Source organism: Lepidochelys kempii, chromosome 7 (genome assembly GCF_965140285.1).
Source record: "Lepidochelys kempii isolate rLepKem1 chromosome 7, rLepKem1.hap1, whole genome shotgun sequence".
NCBI classification, from domain to species: domain Eukaryota; kingdom Metazoa; phylum Chordata; order Testudines; family Cheloniidae; genus Lepidochelys; species Lepidochelys kempii.
In genome coordinates this window covers 114803930-114821527 of record NC_136386.1, presented here as the reverse complement: position 1 = coordinate 114821527, position 17598 = coordinate 114803930, and the positions used below count along the sequence as shown (strand labels likewise).

Below are 17598 nucleotides of genomic sequence, written 5' to 3'. Positions count from 1 at the left end.
TTTAGGCACTAAAAATGGAATAATGTTTCTACTGCTCCATAGACATGACTTGTGAAACAGAATATGGATTTAAAGAAGTTAGATACCATAGCAGTAAGTAAAAGGTCTCTGGGTGTCTTATTTCCCAGTAAAAAGAAAAGGAGTACTTGTGGCACATTAGAGACTAACAACGAAAGCTTACGCTCAAATAAATTTGCTAGTCTCTAAGGTGCCACAAGTCCTCCTTTTCTTTTTGCGAATACAGACTAGCACGGCTGCTACTCTGAAACCTGTTATTTCCCAGTGTCCCTCTGACAAGCGGCGAAGTAAAGTGTATACCTGGGGATCAAACCACCATCAGGCTAGCCCCCACAAAAGATAAAGCAAACAGGAAATCTCACAGTGGAACCATAACTTTGGTTTTTTGGCATTTTCCCATGTTATAGTTTCTTTGTACTTCCACGTCTTTTTTTTTTCTTTGTCAGTGCTCTGATTATATAGAACAGCCAGGGCCTCTATCCTTCAGCTCTGTAACTTTGTCTGTCCTAGAAAAAATTCCCACCGTTGCTAATGTTGATGCAGCTCCATCTGTGGCAACGATGTTGGAAGCATAGACTCCAGGTAGCCACCATTGTTTGCAAGTTTCATCAACACCTGCTCAATGTAGAAAAACCTCATGGCAGTGCAAAGAGTTACTGGTCTAAGATCACTTTTGAAACATCCAGAGTTCCTCAAACCATAGATTAAAATCCTAGCATAGTCAACTCAAGCCCTTCTATGTTTCTGAGATAGATAAGCAGAGTTCTGTGCTTGCAAGTCTACAGAATAGGGGCTTTTGGAGAAGACCTTAGAGACAAAGGTCCTGTTGTCCCACATGTGTAGCAGGTATGTTACTTGGTCCAAATGGCGGTTAGCGGACCATATTTCTCTATTAGAGATATGACCTCTGTGGGGAAGTTAAAGATTCCAAATATTTTTTCATACAACTAGAGGTTTACCCTGCTATAGCCTGGGCCAAACTTTCCCTTCTCCTCTCTGTTGTGAAATGTGGATTGGGTGGCACCCATAGGTGCTGGAACTACGGGTGCTGGGGGTGCTGTCATACCCCCTGTCTTAAAGGAGTTTCCATCATATACAGGGTTTACAGTTTGGTTCAATGGCTCTCAGCACCCCCACTATAACAATTGTTCCAGCCCCCTTGTTGGCATCCCCACTCTGCTTTTCACCAGTGCTGTTTGGGTGCATTGTGGAATCCTTTGAGTTGAAAGGCATTCTGTGAATGTAAATGGTGACATTACTGTACTCACTGTAAACTATACAGATTCCCCAATCTGACCTTGTCCCAATTGCTTCACAAAGCAAGCCCAACATATGATATACTGTGCCAAGGCTGAGAGCGATGATGGTCTAGACAGTCACTTGTGCACCCGGATCTACACCATAGGACAACTTTGCCAGGAAGGCCAAACTCTTAGCACCTGCCTTTGACACACCACCTGTTGCTTCAAATTGGGTATCAAAACAATAAATCATATGTTTCACACAATGGATTAGCTTGACTTTTTTCTTTGAATATTATATTACTTTGGCTGTTGCAAATTACACATTTTTTTTATCCAGAGTACCCTCCAGCTAACAGGTGCTATTGACCCTTTGAGAGCTCATTCCACCAAAGGCATTTGTATATTTGGAACCATTAAAATTGGAAACTAGGAAATAAGATATGATGCATATGCTACTATGAGTAACTTTATTAAATAATGACTTTCTAATGAATAATGACCACACCGTGACTTGCTGCTGTTTTTTTAAATGTAGCAGTTTGAAAGGATAAGCATGGGTCAATTAGAAAAATGCACAGGGATAATAACTAAAGCCCCAATCCTGTAATGAACTCTACACGAGCAAACCTGCACAGAGTCCTTTTGACCTAATTGGGGTTCTGTGCCCAGCCATGTGGGTGTAGTGGAGAATATATTCCAGGATTGAGACCTAACTCTTGCATCAGGATCTGCTAGGGCCTGCCTTTGCACCTGGGTTCCCAGTGCAGGAGCAGGGCCTAACAAGATCTTACTACTGCTTACAGATGTCAGTAGCGTTACTTATATGAGTAATCCATGAGTAACATTATTCACATGCATAACTGTTTACAGAATCAGGCCCTTCATTTGTTGGCTCCCTGGGGCAGGGATTCTCCTTCTATATCTAGTAGAAAACCAACCACATTTTTGATGCCAAACAAGTAATGACACTAATTACAGTGCAAAATTGTTAGGGAAGCATATTTACTAAAAATCTATATCAGATCATAAAAATCCCTTTAAAAAAAGTTATTTTTTGTTCAGTTGGATACAATTATAACACATGGTTCTATAAAGTAAGTAAGAGTTCAGCATGTTTGGTATTTCTAATCTCCTATCACACCAGAGTTTAAAAGAATTAAAAAATCAAAAGGCAAAGAAAATTGAGTATATTTGTTACTGTGTCACTCTGCAAGGAAACAGCTTGCAAAATGTAGCCATTACATAGCCAGGGATAATTGAGAAGTGTGTGTCCACCCATAGCTATTTTGCAAAATGTCTAAAAGTAAAAGCAAGTTAGTCAAAAGACCAGAAGAAAAAGAAACGGTTAAATCCATTTGTACATTGATTTAACAGTGAAGTATTTCATTCTTCATGTTTTTACTTGGTGTCTTGAAATAATCCCTTTTCTGTCTCCATACTCCCACTTAGACATTGTTCACAGACTTATTTATTTATGAAGTCTGAAGGTTAGTCCCTACCTGCTGAGACTAATTAGCCCTGTTCTTTGTGTCCTATGCAATCCTGTCTGATTAAATGTACACATTTGTTTTACTTCTTTTCATGCTTCCTTTCACTCTATTTCTGCTTTACTGATTAATATTAAAGTTGTAAGTTGCAGTGATTTTTTTATTTCTATTTTGTCTGCATCTTTTCCTTTAGTATGCAAATTTCTATGTGAACTTTTTAATGCCTGAGAATTTGTGTTAGCCTTGTCGATCTCTGTATTATTATTTTTATTATTCTTTTTAGAGAAGACAGTTTAGCTGAAATCCCCAAACTCTCTAAATATTGCATGACAAATTGACTTTGTTTTGGAAACCCTACGTGCTGAATGGCCCTTAGAAGGAGCAGCAGGTTAGATTTCTTGGGGAATGTTTGGATTATTTAGTACAGCCTGTCCCCTTGCTTTCTAACACCATTTCCATTAGGCAATTTACTAATTCCCATTGAATTTACTGTCTCTGTGCCCCCCTCCCTCCTTTGTTCCTTGTCCATCTTAAAGTTTCCCATTGACTCGTCCATTGTTATAATTTGTCACTGCTAGAAGATCAATTTGTTTTCCTCCTCTCTTCAGCACATTATATTCGGGTACCAGATGTCATTTCTTGCATCTGCACTATTCTGTTCCCCATTTTGTTGCTGTGCAGAGCCTGGTCTCTGGGTAGTGATTAAAAAAAACCCTGCTGCCTCAAATCCTTGAACTGAATACCCTTTCGTTCTGTCTTGCGCGGTCAATTACGCCCCCCCCCCCTCCAAAAATCTACATTTGGTAACTTATTCGCTGGCTGGTTTTGGGACTATTCAGCTGGTCCTGGGACCATTCAGCTGGTCCTATTTATTCCAGTGGCTATGTTACTTTCAGTTTAATTTTCTTGTTGTGATGCTTACAACGCCAACACAAAAAACTTTTCACCTCTAAAGTCACAGAGTCCTTGATCTCCCTCTTCTCTTGATAATTAAGGTATCAATCACATTCCTTTTCCTTCAGTTCCCCCCCCATTAAAGGTAAAAATAATCCTATACCTTACTCCAAAAATTCTTTTGGCGATATCTGCTCACTAAAGAGTTATTTTGCACATTTTAATCCAGTAGGACAATAATAATAATAATAATACATGCAAGAAGAAAACGCTGGGTAAGAAAAAGGGTTTATCACATTATCATTTTAGTTTCTTACCTACAACGATTGGCAATAAAAAAAATCTTAACTGTTTAAAAGAGCAAACCAAAAACAAACAAAAAACAAAAACAAAAGAAAAACCAAAACAAAACCACAAAGCAAAAAACCTAACCACGCACAATAAAAATAATGCCACAGAAAACCTTTGAGAAATGGCACTTTCCCCTATGCATACAAATGTATATATTTAATAGTCTCTGCTCTCTAAAAGTTACTGCTTTGCAAACAGCAGACACAAGGGCAGGCGTCTTTTCCTCTCTTCCTAACTCCTATATCTATTTATCTTTTTTCCTTCTTGTGCAAATGCACTTCTGAAGTACGGTGCAATTTTCTCTTCTTCCCCCCCCCCCCTTGCATGTTTTTTTTTCCCTCTGGGTCATTCCCTTGCATTCCCTCCTCCCCGTCCATTGTCTCTCTTAAATCCATTCCCTTCCCCCCCCCCCCACTAAACTCTCTCTGGCTGTTGCCAAAAAGGATCATTGTTAGTTTCTTCACCCCCCCCCCCCCTCTCTCTCTCTCTCTCTCTCTCTCTCTCTCTCTCTCTCTCTCTTTCTTTCTTTCTTCCTTCTCTCTCTCTCTCCCCTCGCTCATTCCCCAAACCTATTTATTTATGCACACGTCACCGGGGGAGCCCCCGCCCCCTCCTGCATCTCATTAAGTGCCTGGTGTGTTTCTCTCTCCCTGTCAATAATCCCGGATCCCAGACTTCTCCGTTCCTCCGGATTTCGATCCCCCTTTTTCTATCTGTCAATCAGCGCCGCCTTTGAACTGAAAAGCTCTCAGTCTAACTTCAACTCACTCAAACCCGAGCGGCACGGGCTCCCTATGTCTGCGGCGTCTCCCCCCCTCTCCAGCTGACTTCTCCTTTGGTTTGTTTGTATTTTTTTAAAACAATAACCCCCCCCCAGTCTAATTTTTGTTTAATTATTATTATTATTCTCACGTTGGGTGTGAGGGGTTTGTGCGCCCTTGGCACGTTGATCAGCTCCCTGGAAGGAAGGAAGGAAGAGAGAGAGAGAGGGGGGGAAAAAATCCAGAAGAAGGAGAAGAAGAAACCCAAAGTCACTGGTGCAGAGAGGAAAGGAAAGACATTTCCCTCCCCTCCTCCTCCTCCTTCTTTTTCCCCTCCCCAGGAGGAAAGAGAGAAGAAGAAGAAGAAGAAGAAAACAGCCCCTTCACCTTGGACTTTTTTTCCCCCCCGGTGCAAAACTTTTTCCTTCCCCCCCCCTTTCCCTTTTTGCAAAATTGCTGCCGGTGGGGTGAGCCGGCAGGAAAATGCCGCAGCTGAACGGCGGTGGAGGAGACGACTTGGGGGCCAACGATGAGCTGATCTCTTTCAAAGACGAAGGGGAGCAGGAGGAGAAGATCTCCGACAACTCCTCGGCAGAGCGGGATTTAGCGGATGTCAAGTCCTCCCTGGTCAATGAATCGGAAACGAATCAAAACAGCTCCTCAGACTCGGAGGTAAGGAGGGGAACCCAAAATCATCCCCCCCCCCGGCCTTGGCTTAGGGGGCAGGCGGAGGTGGGGGGCTTTGCTTTGCAACTGTGTTATGGGGCTAATCCTAAAACAAAACTTGCGGGGGGGGGAGCGTTGCGATGTCGCTACAATGTTTGGCTTTAAGTTTCCTCCATTGCACAAACTTGTAACTCTGTTTCTCTCTCTCTCCCCCCCCCCCCATCCACCTTTTTGTGTGTGTCCCCATCTTTCCTCCCCCCCCCCACCCCGTGCTCCCAGGCGGAGAGGCGGCCTCCGCCTAGGTCCGAAACTTTCAGAGATAAATCGAGGGAAAGTTTAGAAGAAGGTGAGTACCTCCCCCCCCCACCCCGCCCCCCAAGCGAGGAGCCCCCCAGCTCCGCGGGGCGACCTGGCGAAGCAAGCCCAGGGCGGCCCCAGCTGCGCGCTGCTGTGCTGGTCGCCCAACTTTGCCTGGCGGGGCGGAGGAGGGGGGGGGCAGAGACACTTTCTAAACAAAGTTTCCCCCCCCCCTCTCTTTTTATCCCCCCTTTTCACCCCCCCTCTCTCTCTTTCTGCCCCGCCATGTTAGCTGCGAAAAGGCAAGATGGAGGGTTGTTTAAGGGCCCACCATACCCTGGTTATCCTTTTATAATGATCCCCGACCTGACCAGCCCGTACCTCCCCAATGGATCGCTCTCTCCAACTGCGAGAACAGTAAGTGGCGCATATCTCTCTCTCTCTCTGTTTATTAAACCATCGTTCACTGCTAGCATTGTACATTTCCTTCCTCTCCCCCCCCCCACCCCCATCGCGAAGCCCCCGATGCCTCCTGCATGTCCTCCCCGCCCCCCTCCCGCCAGTCAGAAACTTTCCAAACTTTTATGGCTTTTGCAGAATGGGATTTGTTTACACTTCGCCATATTTTTTTCTTTTTGCTTTTTTTAAAAAAAACTTTCAGATTCGCGTGGAGGTCTTTTCCCCTCTCGATTCTTCCTTCCTCAAAATAAAATAAAATTAAAATAAATCCCAGGCTGCGTTTTGGTTTCTTTTCTCATCAGCTGAATCTCAAATCTGATTTCTACAAAACTCTTTATTTTCCATGGTGAATGATCTGTTTTCTTCTGCCCTCTTCAGTGGCGTCTTGGTCTCTTCCCCCTCCTTTTTTTAACCTCCCCCTTAACCCTTTCCTTGCTGCAAAAGCTCCCTCAAATACTGATGTACTGTATTAGCAGTCACTAAGTTATATAGTTTCTCTCTTATCCTGTTTTGTAAAGACTAGAAACTTTAAAAAAAAATCCATTGCAAGTTGTCTGGCTTTTTCACTTTGGTTCAGCAATTTCTCTCTCTTTGTGTTTATGGCAAGTTCTTTTACACTTTTTTTTGCGGGGGGGGGGGGGATGTTATTGACATTTAATTGCAAACTCACATGCTTGAGTCTTTTAAACTGAACAAACCTTGATCAGGGAGATGAATCCATCTCTTGAACACTCACAGAAAAAGCCCATCCTTACCCCGAGCTAGACACACAGCCCTTATTTTGCAATGGGAGAAAGACCTGAAGGAGTTCTTTCTTTATTTGTGTGTGGCTAAGCTGAGTCCTGAAAGGAGTTAGAGCAGAGCACAGACCAGGACTGATACAATAAACAGAAACTGCCTTTTTTTAAAAAAAATGAATAAATTAAACAACCCCCCACTTGGAAGTGCACTCTAAAAATAATAACCTTCCTGAAAATATATGTGAGTGTGTGGATAAAGGGTTAGATTTTCTGGGTAAAAGTGTGTGTGTGTGTGTGTATATGGAGGAGAAGGAGGGAAGTAATTGTAGTTCACAAAGTGGTGGTCTATTAAACTTTGGGGTTTGATGGCGGTAGGTTTGTCTCTTGCTGCTCTCTCCCCTTTGATGGCTTGTAGTATCATTAACTGCTGTATACCCCTATGTAACACACATCAAGACTAATTTTTTTTTAAAAGGAGAGTTTTTTAATTATGAATGGTAACCCTATGGGGAGTACAAAATGCTAAGAAGTGTTTGTTTACACTTGCCAGGTTGTCATTTTGCATTCTTTAGGTGCTTTTAAATCTGCAGGGTCCCCCACCATCACCATGTATCTGTTTACACATTTTTTGTAACGTGAGAGAGCAATTTGAAATAACAGATCTACTGTTCAGTAGATGTTGAATCTGTGCTAATGGATTAAGTCTTGGACGATTCCAGTTTATCAGATCTACAAGTGTTTCAAAGCGTTAAAATATTAAACGTCAGGTCAGGCTTGTTTTCACTCAGTAAAGTGGCACTAGCAACCTAGATTAGTAAATATAGAGGAATAGAAATATGAAAAAAATATTTTCCTAGTTTTGCAGGTATTTAAGGATGTGATAGTGTTTTAGTTATTTTATTATGGTTATTATCTTGTAAGGCTGCTTTTCAAGCGCCATGATTTCTAAGACAGTGGAAGAGGGTGACTGCAGTTTGTAATTTTAATGATTGGGGTTTGTAATTTTAATGACTGGGGAGGGGAAAAGCATGGGCAGAATGCATTATATTTTGCTTCAAATATGGTTATGTATGTGTTTTGTGTGTGCATGGCTTTTTTTTTTTTAAAAAATCAAATTTAGTTCAAGATCTCAGAGTATTCCCCCCAAATTACTTTGTTCCAAATAGTTTTCTATTGTAGTTTTTTAAAAACTTAAAATGCATTTCAGTATTCCAAGAATAGTTAGCTTAATTGAGGTCTCACATTTGGTTTTTCTCTTCTGATCTTTTTCCAAAAATATTTTTGTGACAACAGACATTTATTTGCCACCTTTTGCCACCATTATTACATTTATTTGCCACCTTCTTTTTTCTCATTAGAACCTAAAGATATGGATCATTTAGTAGTTCCCTTTAAAGGATATATTCCTCCCCTTCTCCCTACATTTAAAAAAGGCCTTCATAAGAATGTTCTCTTTGTATGAATTAAAGATATTGTAGAAAAGATTACATGTTATTTTATTGTTGGCATAGCAGGTGGCTTTGTAGTGTGTTATCAGATGGATTCTAAAAGGGATATTTCCATTCTCAATAGGCAATTTTATTATTTGCACATCAGGAACCACAAACCTTTTCATACCTTAACCTTTTTTCTTTCACATTCTGTATGTCTCCGTGTTTGCTTACCACTTAATTATGGGCTGAAAAAATTAAAGTTGTTCATTTAGGCCTGAAAGCAGAATAATTTAAAGATTAGGAAGGATAGATGTTGTCTGACATACTGTATGTTCTAGGTGTATTCTTGACATCTACTAAACCAGCTCTGAATCCCAAACCTGCTAGATTTTAGTTTTAAATGCAAGTTGGAAATGTATAGAAAATTCTGCATAGTTATTATTTAATATATAAAAAATACATATTGTGTAGACTTCTAATACCCTAGCCTTTAAATTTTCAGAGAGTATAAGGTAAAAAGGTGTAGTTGTGGAACATATTTTTTTTTCTTTTTTGTTGCTGCTGCTGCTGTGGTTTGTTTGTTAACTTTGGTTTAGCAGAATTTTTGTTAATTGTAAATGTATCTGCAGCTGTCTGTTGTTCAAAAGCAAACTCCTAGGAACACTGATTTCTTCTTTTCTGTTTTAAGAACGTAAAGAATTATGAAGTATCATTAAATCCGCTTATGATGAATAATACATTATCTCAAGAATAATGCTTTAATTGTTGAAGACTCCATAAAGCTTGAGAGTAATAATTTTATTTTAAAATGACAAAGATTTGTCTGTATAATGTTAATTTTGTCTTTGATAGAGTAATGTGGATGGCTTTTAAGAATACAGATACGCATTAAGGAGAGATCTAGTCAAATAGGAATGAAGTAATGTATCTGAGAATCTCTGTCTCATATATTTGAAGAGGGACTGTGGTAGCTGGCTATTAGGAATAATAAAAGAAATTGTTTTCATTTCAAAGTTTAAAAACAGAGAAGTTGTATTTAATTTGAATCCTGCATCTAGTGTTTTAGTTAATGTTTTCAACCAGCAAATAGAAATATTTTGTGAAGAATATTTACCAGCAGATTTTTCATATTTTTATCAGTGCTGTTGTATCTTCCTTTGCCCTAAATTGTTTGCTTTCCAAGTGAGAGATTTGTTACTAGATTGCACATAAGGCAGCATCTTGTGTTCATTTGTGAATTTTGAATGCTTGGCACAGCAAAATATGAGAGCAGCCCATTCACTAAGGTTTTACGTTCAGTAAAGGAAACTTTTTAAAAAAAATAACAGACTTGAAAAATGGATGTTTTCCTTTATCTACTGAATCAAACATAATCCTTTTTAATACAAAAGAGGTAGACACTGAAGTGTGAAGGGTTAATGGTGGTCCTTTTTCCCCTCCTTGAATTGTTTTGACAACACTTTTCAAAGTGTGACATTCCAAGCCCCCTGCAATACAATGTAATATTACTGTAATTACACAGGTCATTACATTTTAAATAGAGAACAATAAAATGCTTATTGGTACTGAAAAAGAACAGGTGTTCTTGCTCTTCTTTTGGTATTTATGCTAATTGTTTTTCATCTCCTTCAGAAATATTTATGGCTAGGCATGTTAAGATTTCAGTTTCGATATGACAGTATTAATTCTGTACTAATCTTAATGGTTGCAGTTTAATGTCTGCAATATGGATTATGGTATTAACATCCACCAACTAGTTTAATAATGTAGATATAACTTAATATGTCAGCACTTTAGTGCTCTATGATACTTAGCATTCAGTGATGTGCATTATTCACTCTCTCTTTTTTTAATGGACATGTTTTTAATAAAGTTTCTGGAATTGTGTAGGAACATGCTGTTATATAAGAATTGATGGTCCTGTGGTATAAATTGGTTGGAACGTACAATATGAAACTTCTGAATGCTTAAGTAGATAGATTGCTAATTCTACAGCAGAGTGAATTATTGGTGGAGGTATACAATGGTAAATAGTTTGGATTCTGTTAATTTTTTTTCCATAAAGAATCTGAATGTCCCTGATATGATTTCATTTTAGGGAAAATTCAGCATTGGTTGGTCAGCCAGCTTCTCTCTGAAGGGGCTATGAAAAATAGTTATAGCAAAGTTTCATGTTCCTGGGAGCTTGCAAAACAATATAATGCAGTACTGTTACTTGAGTGTACTGGATAATTGCAGTACTGCACTTCATTAAAAATAATATTTGCTTTAGAAATTGAACCTTTTAATAGGTGCACCGGTGGCTGATCTGTACTTGAAAAATTACAGTAGATGCCTTTCCAGGTTTTGAATGTATTCATACATTACTGGTGTTGGATTTTTTTTTCTATTCTTTTCTCTCTGTTTTTTATTTTGCTTTTTGTTTTCTGCAAACACAAAAATATGTCGGTTAGTCAGTTAAACAATATGGTGCAGCTTTCACTGAAGATTGTAAACCAGAGTTCAGGTGAAAAAGTTTTACATTTGTCAGATTTTCATGACTGGGTTTCAAAATCAGATTAAAAATGCCTTGTAGAGAAAGGACAGCTGCAGATTTTTTGGGTGGATGTGAGTTTCTATGCCATGACTAAAACTCTGAGGACCTTTTCCCAGCTGTCTTGGAGTTATGTGGAAGTTGGATTATTGGCAGTTAAGCATGAGACAACCTGGATTTAGCAAATGCTCTCCTACACAGGAAGTAGATGACATTATAGTGGGGGGAAGGGAGGAGATTCTTCTGCAGACAGAAGCAGGCAAGAAATAATGTGGTTCTTCCCTCCATCTCCTCGCCCCTCTCAACTTCAAAACAAGTGTTTGCTTGTGTATGTACACATTTTTTTCCCCATGGTTTGTACATGAATAGGATATTATCACCCCTTCACTGTAACTGTTGTGAGAACTTTTGTTTCGTGGTGTTGTTTGTAGGGTTAGAGAGAAGTTTAGAGGTGTGTGTGTGTGTTTGTTTTTCTTCAGGTACTAATTACTGTAAATATGCAAGTAAGCCTTAAACTTGGGTTCATAATTGGGCACGTTTGTGAAGGAAATGGTTAATTTTACAACCAAAGGCAAACTTGCACCTCGACAGGTCTGCTGAAAGAAATGTGCCACAGTCATTTGCTGGCAAGCAGCACAGGGTCATAAATCCACAGGGTTTATTTACAGCCTATAACACTTATGAATGTTAAGATATTTGACGCCACGCTGGCCTTATAATATCCAAGGTCCACAGACACTGGCAGTGGGTCAAATTTCTTTCACTAATTATAAGCAATGAGAGATTGGGGGGTGGGGGTGGAAATCATGAAAACCCCAAAAAGCTAAGAATATTGCACTCCTCCTCCTAACTGCAGGTTTGTGTTTTTGCTGTTTACGTAGGATATAGTTAAGTTTATAATTAACACTTGTAGTGCAGAAAAATTCAAGAGCAATTCTAAACAATGCAGACAGCCAAATTAAAAGTTACTACAGCTTGCATCCTTTATGAACACACTGACAGTATTGTGTAGTGTATCTAGATACCAACCCAACAAAATATTTCCCAGAATACTTAAAGAAACTTGATACCTGGAACTGCCCTTTAATTTATTGATGTACCAACGAGCTGGAAAAAGAAAAATCGCATGCCAGGATTAATGCACAAGTTAAATGCATCTTGGAAATGTGTAGTATTAGCCTGTTTTTTTTAAAGATGTTTGGATAGGACTTCAGTAAAAAGCTACGTTCTGTGAAAACACACACAGAGTACAGCAGTTAACATTGTCAGCTTCGAAACAATAGTTGGATGAAAAAGGTTTTATGTGCTTCCAGAAGGAACAAAATCTGAGTTTGCAGGGAGGAAAGTGTCGGGGGGCGGGGGGAAGACTGGAAGTAGTGTTTGGGATAAGAAAACTATATCTGAGGAAGTGTAGAGAATCCAGAGACCAGGGGAGGGTTATTAGATGACTAAGAAAGAATGCTAAAGTGCAGAGAGAAATATTACAGACTTGAAAAAACATATTTGGGTGAATGACTGAAGGGGAAGTTGGGGAGCTAGGGACTGATTCTTAAGTGTCAAGAAAGTCTTGGGGGACAGGGAAAAACATTTTCTTCACTCAGTAAAGCTTGTTGTTCACAGCTCACTCTTGATTAAACATGCTTTCCTGGAGTGGGTAGTTAAAATTTAAGTGCTTCTCTCTTGCCTGTGTGCTATGTGTGTTTTAAACTAGACAACATGATTAATAAACTGTGCTTAGGTATTAATCTAATTTTAATTTCTCTAGCAGTTTCTTGATTTCAGCATCACCATAGATTACTGTCACATCCAGATAGCAGGGGACAAGCTGGGAGAGTGGGGGAGAAAAAGACTGAGAAATTGACTCTTGTTCTCCATATGGGTTTCTTCTACAAATCATGTAAATCCTGACTCTTATTAAAAAAAAAAAAGGGGGGAGGCTGTCATTGTACTTTCCACAAATAAATGTACAGGTAGTTTAGTTGAAGGCTTTATGCATTTTCCTAGTCAATGGAATGCTGTAACTTATTAGCCTCTGGGGATAAATATGGATCCCTTAACACCACATTACAAAGATGGTCTGGTAGTACCTTTTTAACAGGTTATCAACAGTGATGTTTTTTCATTTCGCAGGATACTTCACCCCTCCCTCCTCATCTAATTCCATGCTGGCAATTTAATCCATTCTAGTTTATTCTTTTGTTTTAGGCAGGCTAAAGCCTTGACCCTTATTCTTCTTGGGGTCATACACAGGCAGCCGATTGGGCCAGTGCTGAATGAGTTAAGTTGCTAGCTAAAGTTTGGCTTCATGAAAGTAAATTTGAGGCCTGGTAGGCATTAGCAGGGCACAGCACATTTACAGAGCTTAATTAGTACGAACTGTAATTGTTCATGGGCTGCCAGAAGGAGTAATGTTCAGGAAAAGTGGAGTCGTTCTTTTGCAGTCTTCGGTTTTAAAACGATAAATCACTTGCATATTTGTGCAGTGATTCAAATGGAGCTGAGACCTCTCCATCTCAACATGTGGTAAATTGTAAAGTCAATGAATTGCAGATGTAGGGTACAGCCAGATTCCCAAAGAAAATGCAGAATGAATGGGCAAGAGTAACGCTGTAAATACTGACTGAGAGGATAACTGGGTTTTGGCTTGCTGTGCCAATTATGATGCACTAAAAACATCAGTAATTTTGTTCTAATCAATTTAAAGTTTCCTTAAACCAAATGCAGGGGTACTGCGTGACTTCACTTGAGGTGTTTTAGAAATACTGAATAACAATGGGATTCACACATGACAGCCAGATTAATTTCAATTAATTCATTATGAGTAGTCTTAGAGTTGTTCGTAAATGAATTGGTAATGATTGGACACTTTAAAATGACGCTAAGCCACTTTTTAATGAGAAATGTAGTGGTAGAGAATGTCTTTGCATTCTAGTTCGGAGTATGCTGGGAAAGCTGTAGTGAGTTCTGCATTTCTTATCCACCCAGAAGCCCCATCAACTTCAGTGGGACTTCTTGGCTTAAGGAGCAATGTAGCATGAAACCCATAATCTGTACAGTACAGTTCATCTTGAACAGCTTTCTGTTACAAAAAACACTTATCTCTCTTGCAGTTATTAATGGAAGACTGTCTTCCCTCTGCCTGATTCAGAGACCGCTGAGATCAGTGGAAAGTCTCCCATTGATTTCAACAGGCTTTGGATCATGCCCTGTATGTCCTGACCTGACTTGAAAGTTTTGCGAAAAGCAGGAAAAGGATTTTTTTTTTTCCAAATGAATGACCCTTCCTATAGTGTCTGGTCATTGATTTTTAATATTTTAGATTCCTACAGGTATAAAACAGCTATTGGGGTGTGATTCTGCAATCATGGTACATCGAGACCCATGGTCCTCTCACCCCATGGAAGGCTCCCAGTGATTGCAGGGCCTGCTTTGAGGCCACCTTGCCAGTCAATACTGCCTTTCCGGTGTGAGTAGGTGGATTTGTATGGAAGTTGTAAAAGTTAATGATTGTTCTCTGACTCACAAGCTGCTGGTTTTAGTTTGAGGAAAAAAAATTAATGACAGTAAATGATGGAAATTATAGGAGACAAGTAGGCCTTGGTGAGAGGAAAAATAGATTTGCGTTGTTAAAATGTTTTTGCTTCTTGCTGAAGGAAGTGCAAGGTCAAGAGAAGATCTGTGGATAGTTTCTCTTTGTTGTCAGATGCTTAGGGTGCTGAATTCTTTCATGCATATGGTCAGACATTTAAATCAAATTCTTAGATGCCTGTCCATGTGGATGTTAAAGATCCCATGGCATTTTTTTTTAAATGGGTAGGAGATAATCCTTGTGTCCTGGCTAACAGTTTCCTCTACTCAGTAAAACAGATGATTTTAATGCCCAAGGCTCTGTGGGAAGTACTGCTGAGTGCATAATGGCTGCCATGTTTGACTACACAGTCTCTGCTTACCAGTGTCTAACTTACTGCTTTGTAAAGCTCTCTAGAGTGCCTAGGGTGTGAAAGGTGCTATAAAAAACAAAATCCTGGTCTGTCTTTCAGTTCCACTGTGGTGCTGCAGTTGAACTCCCAAAAATAGAGGGCTCCTTAGAAAAATACCAAATTAAAAATACTGCAGAGTACAACGTTTTGGCATGTGAGTTTGAATTTTAGAAACAAACGGTAGAAACAAAACGCCTCCAACTTTTAAGAGATTCTTCACAGCCACAAAAGAAAGGGTCCAGCACCCATGTGAGTCGACAGCTCCCCCAGTTTATATCAGATCAGTTGTTCTAGGATATGGCCATGTCTATACTAGGGACAAGTAACTACATCTGTTTTAAAAGCCTGTCTAGTTGAACTGGTGCAAATCCCTAATGAAGTTGTTATTGAACTAGTTTAACTCTTGCTTAAATTGGTTTAGCTTGGGTCAATAACTTATATAGATAAGCAAGGGTTAAATTGGCTTAAGAGCATCTACATTACAGGCTTGCTTTGGCTGAATTAGACCAATTTAAAATTGATGTAGTTAAACCAGTGCCACGTTACAGGTATAGATAGGGCAGTGGTTTTCAAACATTTTGTATTGGTGTCCCCTTTCATGCAGCAAGCCTCTGAGTGTGATTCCCCCTTATACATTATAACCCGGCGGGGGTATAATTAATGGGGGGTCAGGGCTGTCAGACCCACAGAGCTGACAGCTCGGGACCCACATGGAACCACCTTGTGACCACAACCCCCAGTTTGAGAATGCATGGGATAGGGTTTATGTGCAGCATTACATATAGATAGCTGCATTGGTGAGCTCCCAGACTCAACAAAGGACTATTGAAAGGTTGTGGGTGGTTTGTATGTTTAAATATTTACTTGGATAAAGAATCCCATGAGAAGATTTAACCTTGAACGAACATATCAGAAGAATAAGTTGGTAGCCAGACTGGCTACCTTTTTGTTTGCCTTGAGAAGTAGAGGAGAGATTCTTTTCTCCATATGTGTCTGCCTAGAGGTATGAATTATTGTTCCATGTCTGGATGCCAAGTTGTTGTGTGTGGTTTTTGTTTTAAACTGAGGATTTTAGTTTACTTCTCCCCTTTGCCCAAGCCCTCCCTATATTTCCCCCCAAAATAGAGCTAAGAGATTTTTGTATCTATACAAGAAATAGGGGTGTTAGAGAAGTCATGTTTTTTATGGGAGTTAGCCAAGCACATAACTTCTGTAGTAGCCAAAAATATAACTATATAAAGAAAAATACATTGCCCCCTAAAGGATGTTTATCTGCATAAGGACAATATATCTTCATAATCCATAGGCATCCCATATTTGATGATCTAATTTATTTATTCATTTTTTGGGGGTACTGTATCTTTTGCCTTGACATTAACTGTTGCTTACTCGTGGCAGTTAAGTGTATTTTGTGTTTAACTTCAACTCATTTTTAAAAAATTTGAATGTCTATGAAAACTAGACCAAAAGTGGAATTGGATGAACGAAAATGGAATTTGGAATCATTACAGCTTTGTTAATATGTTCGTAATGTGATTATCTGCCTGGTTACATGTGCATGTCTGCGTTTATGTATGTAATATATATTATTCTAGAATGTATACTTGTTATCAGGTGTCTATCCAATTTTAATTGACAATATGAGATTCCTGTGGTTACCCTGCGCACAGATTGCTTTGGGGCTCTACAGGGTTTGTGGGAAGAAAAGATTCGACAAGTTTCCATTAAGCTCTGAATCGGGCAGTTGGAAAAGAGGAGAATGAAATGAGCTGAAAAGAGGAACAACTTGTTAATGTTGCATTCTGTGCTTGGAACGAGAAACCTCTTTTAGACAAGAGTGGTTCTCAGGCCAAGAATTTCAAACTCGCAGAGAAACCTGTCCAGAACACAAAAGTTGTTTGAACGGGGTGCAGAATTGTCACAGTAATTAGAGCAATCTCCATTTACTGAGTGGCAGCTTTTATAAAGGACAGGGGATAAAGGGGTCAAATTCATCTTTCTCTCTGTGATTCACTTTTGATGAACTGCTTCTGTGTATGTGAAGGAGTGTGTGCGTGTGTGGCCACATTTTCAACTACTCATCATTAAATTGTCCTTGTTTTATATGAACCCAAGAGTTGTTTTTTTCCTCTAGTGACAATTCCAGGCATTATGCTTTATCTTGCATTGGTATTCTAATTGGACTGATATACCATACTAGGGTGATACTGACTGAAATTTGCCTCTGCTTTGCTTTAGGAACAAACATATTTCTTCATCAATATGCATCATTTTAGACCCAATGCTGCAATTTCTGACTCTTGCAAACAGTCCCATTAGCTTTAATAGGACTGCTTGCTTGTAGGAGCAAGGACTGTTTGCATGAATGACGCTAGTGGTGGGGCGAGTCCCTTAAAGTTTTTCATCTAGTCAGTCTGGAGTTTTGCTATTGATCTCATTGGGAGAAGGTCTATAGGCTGCATGAGGTTGGGTCTTGGGAACAAGTCATATAATTTGTTACAGATTGTTGTTGGTATTACTGTAGTACCGAGGCCTCAGTCCGGGCTCCATTGTGTCAGGCACTGTACAGACGCATGTGGAGAATGGATAGCTTATTCAGCAATGTGAATGTTAGTAATAGGAAGAAAAGATTAAAAGTCAGTGGAAGTTAAGTTAGGCCTGCACCTAAGAATTAATTGACCTAGCAATGGTTGCTTAGGGCTGTGAAAAATTTCACACCCTGTGCGACGTAGTTG

The 17598-nt window shown here is 39.5% G+C and overlaps 1 protein-coding gene across 22 annotated transcripts in view; it reads left to right on the top strand.

Annotated features, from left to right (window-relative positions):
• Window positions 1-4624: 4624 nt before the first annotated feature.
• TCF7L2 (transcription factor 7 like 2) overlaps window positions 4625-17598 on the top strand; it is a 204678-nt gene continuing 191704 nt past the window's right edge. For 13 of the 22 annotated variants that reach the window (XM_073354344.2, XM_073354345.2, XM_073354338.2 and 10 more), the window contains exons 1-3: window positions 4626-5427; window positions 5701-5767; window positions 6011-6135. In XM_073354344.2, the coding sequence (XP_073210445.1) occupies window positions 5239-5427; window positions 5701-5767; window positions 6011-6135 (381 nt within the window). In that variant the 5' untranslated portion in view covers window positions 4626-5238. Of the gene's footprint in view, window positions 5428-5700; window positions 5768-6010; window positions 6136-17598 lie in introns of all 22 variants that reach the window. The other 9 variants (XM_073354340.2, XM_073354334.2, XM_073354333.2 and 6 more) reach the window with 2 other exon arrangements.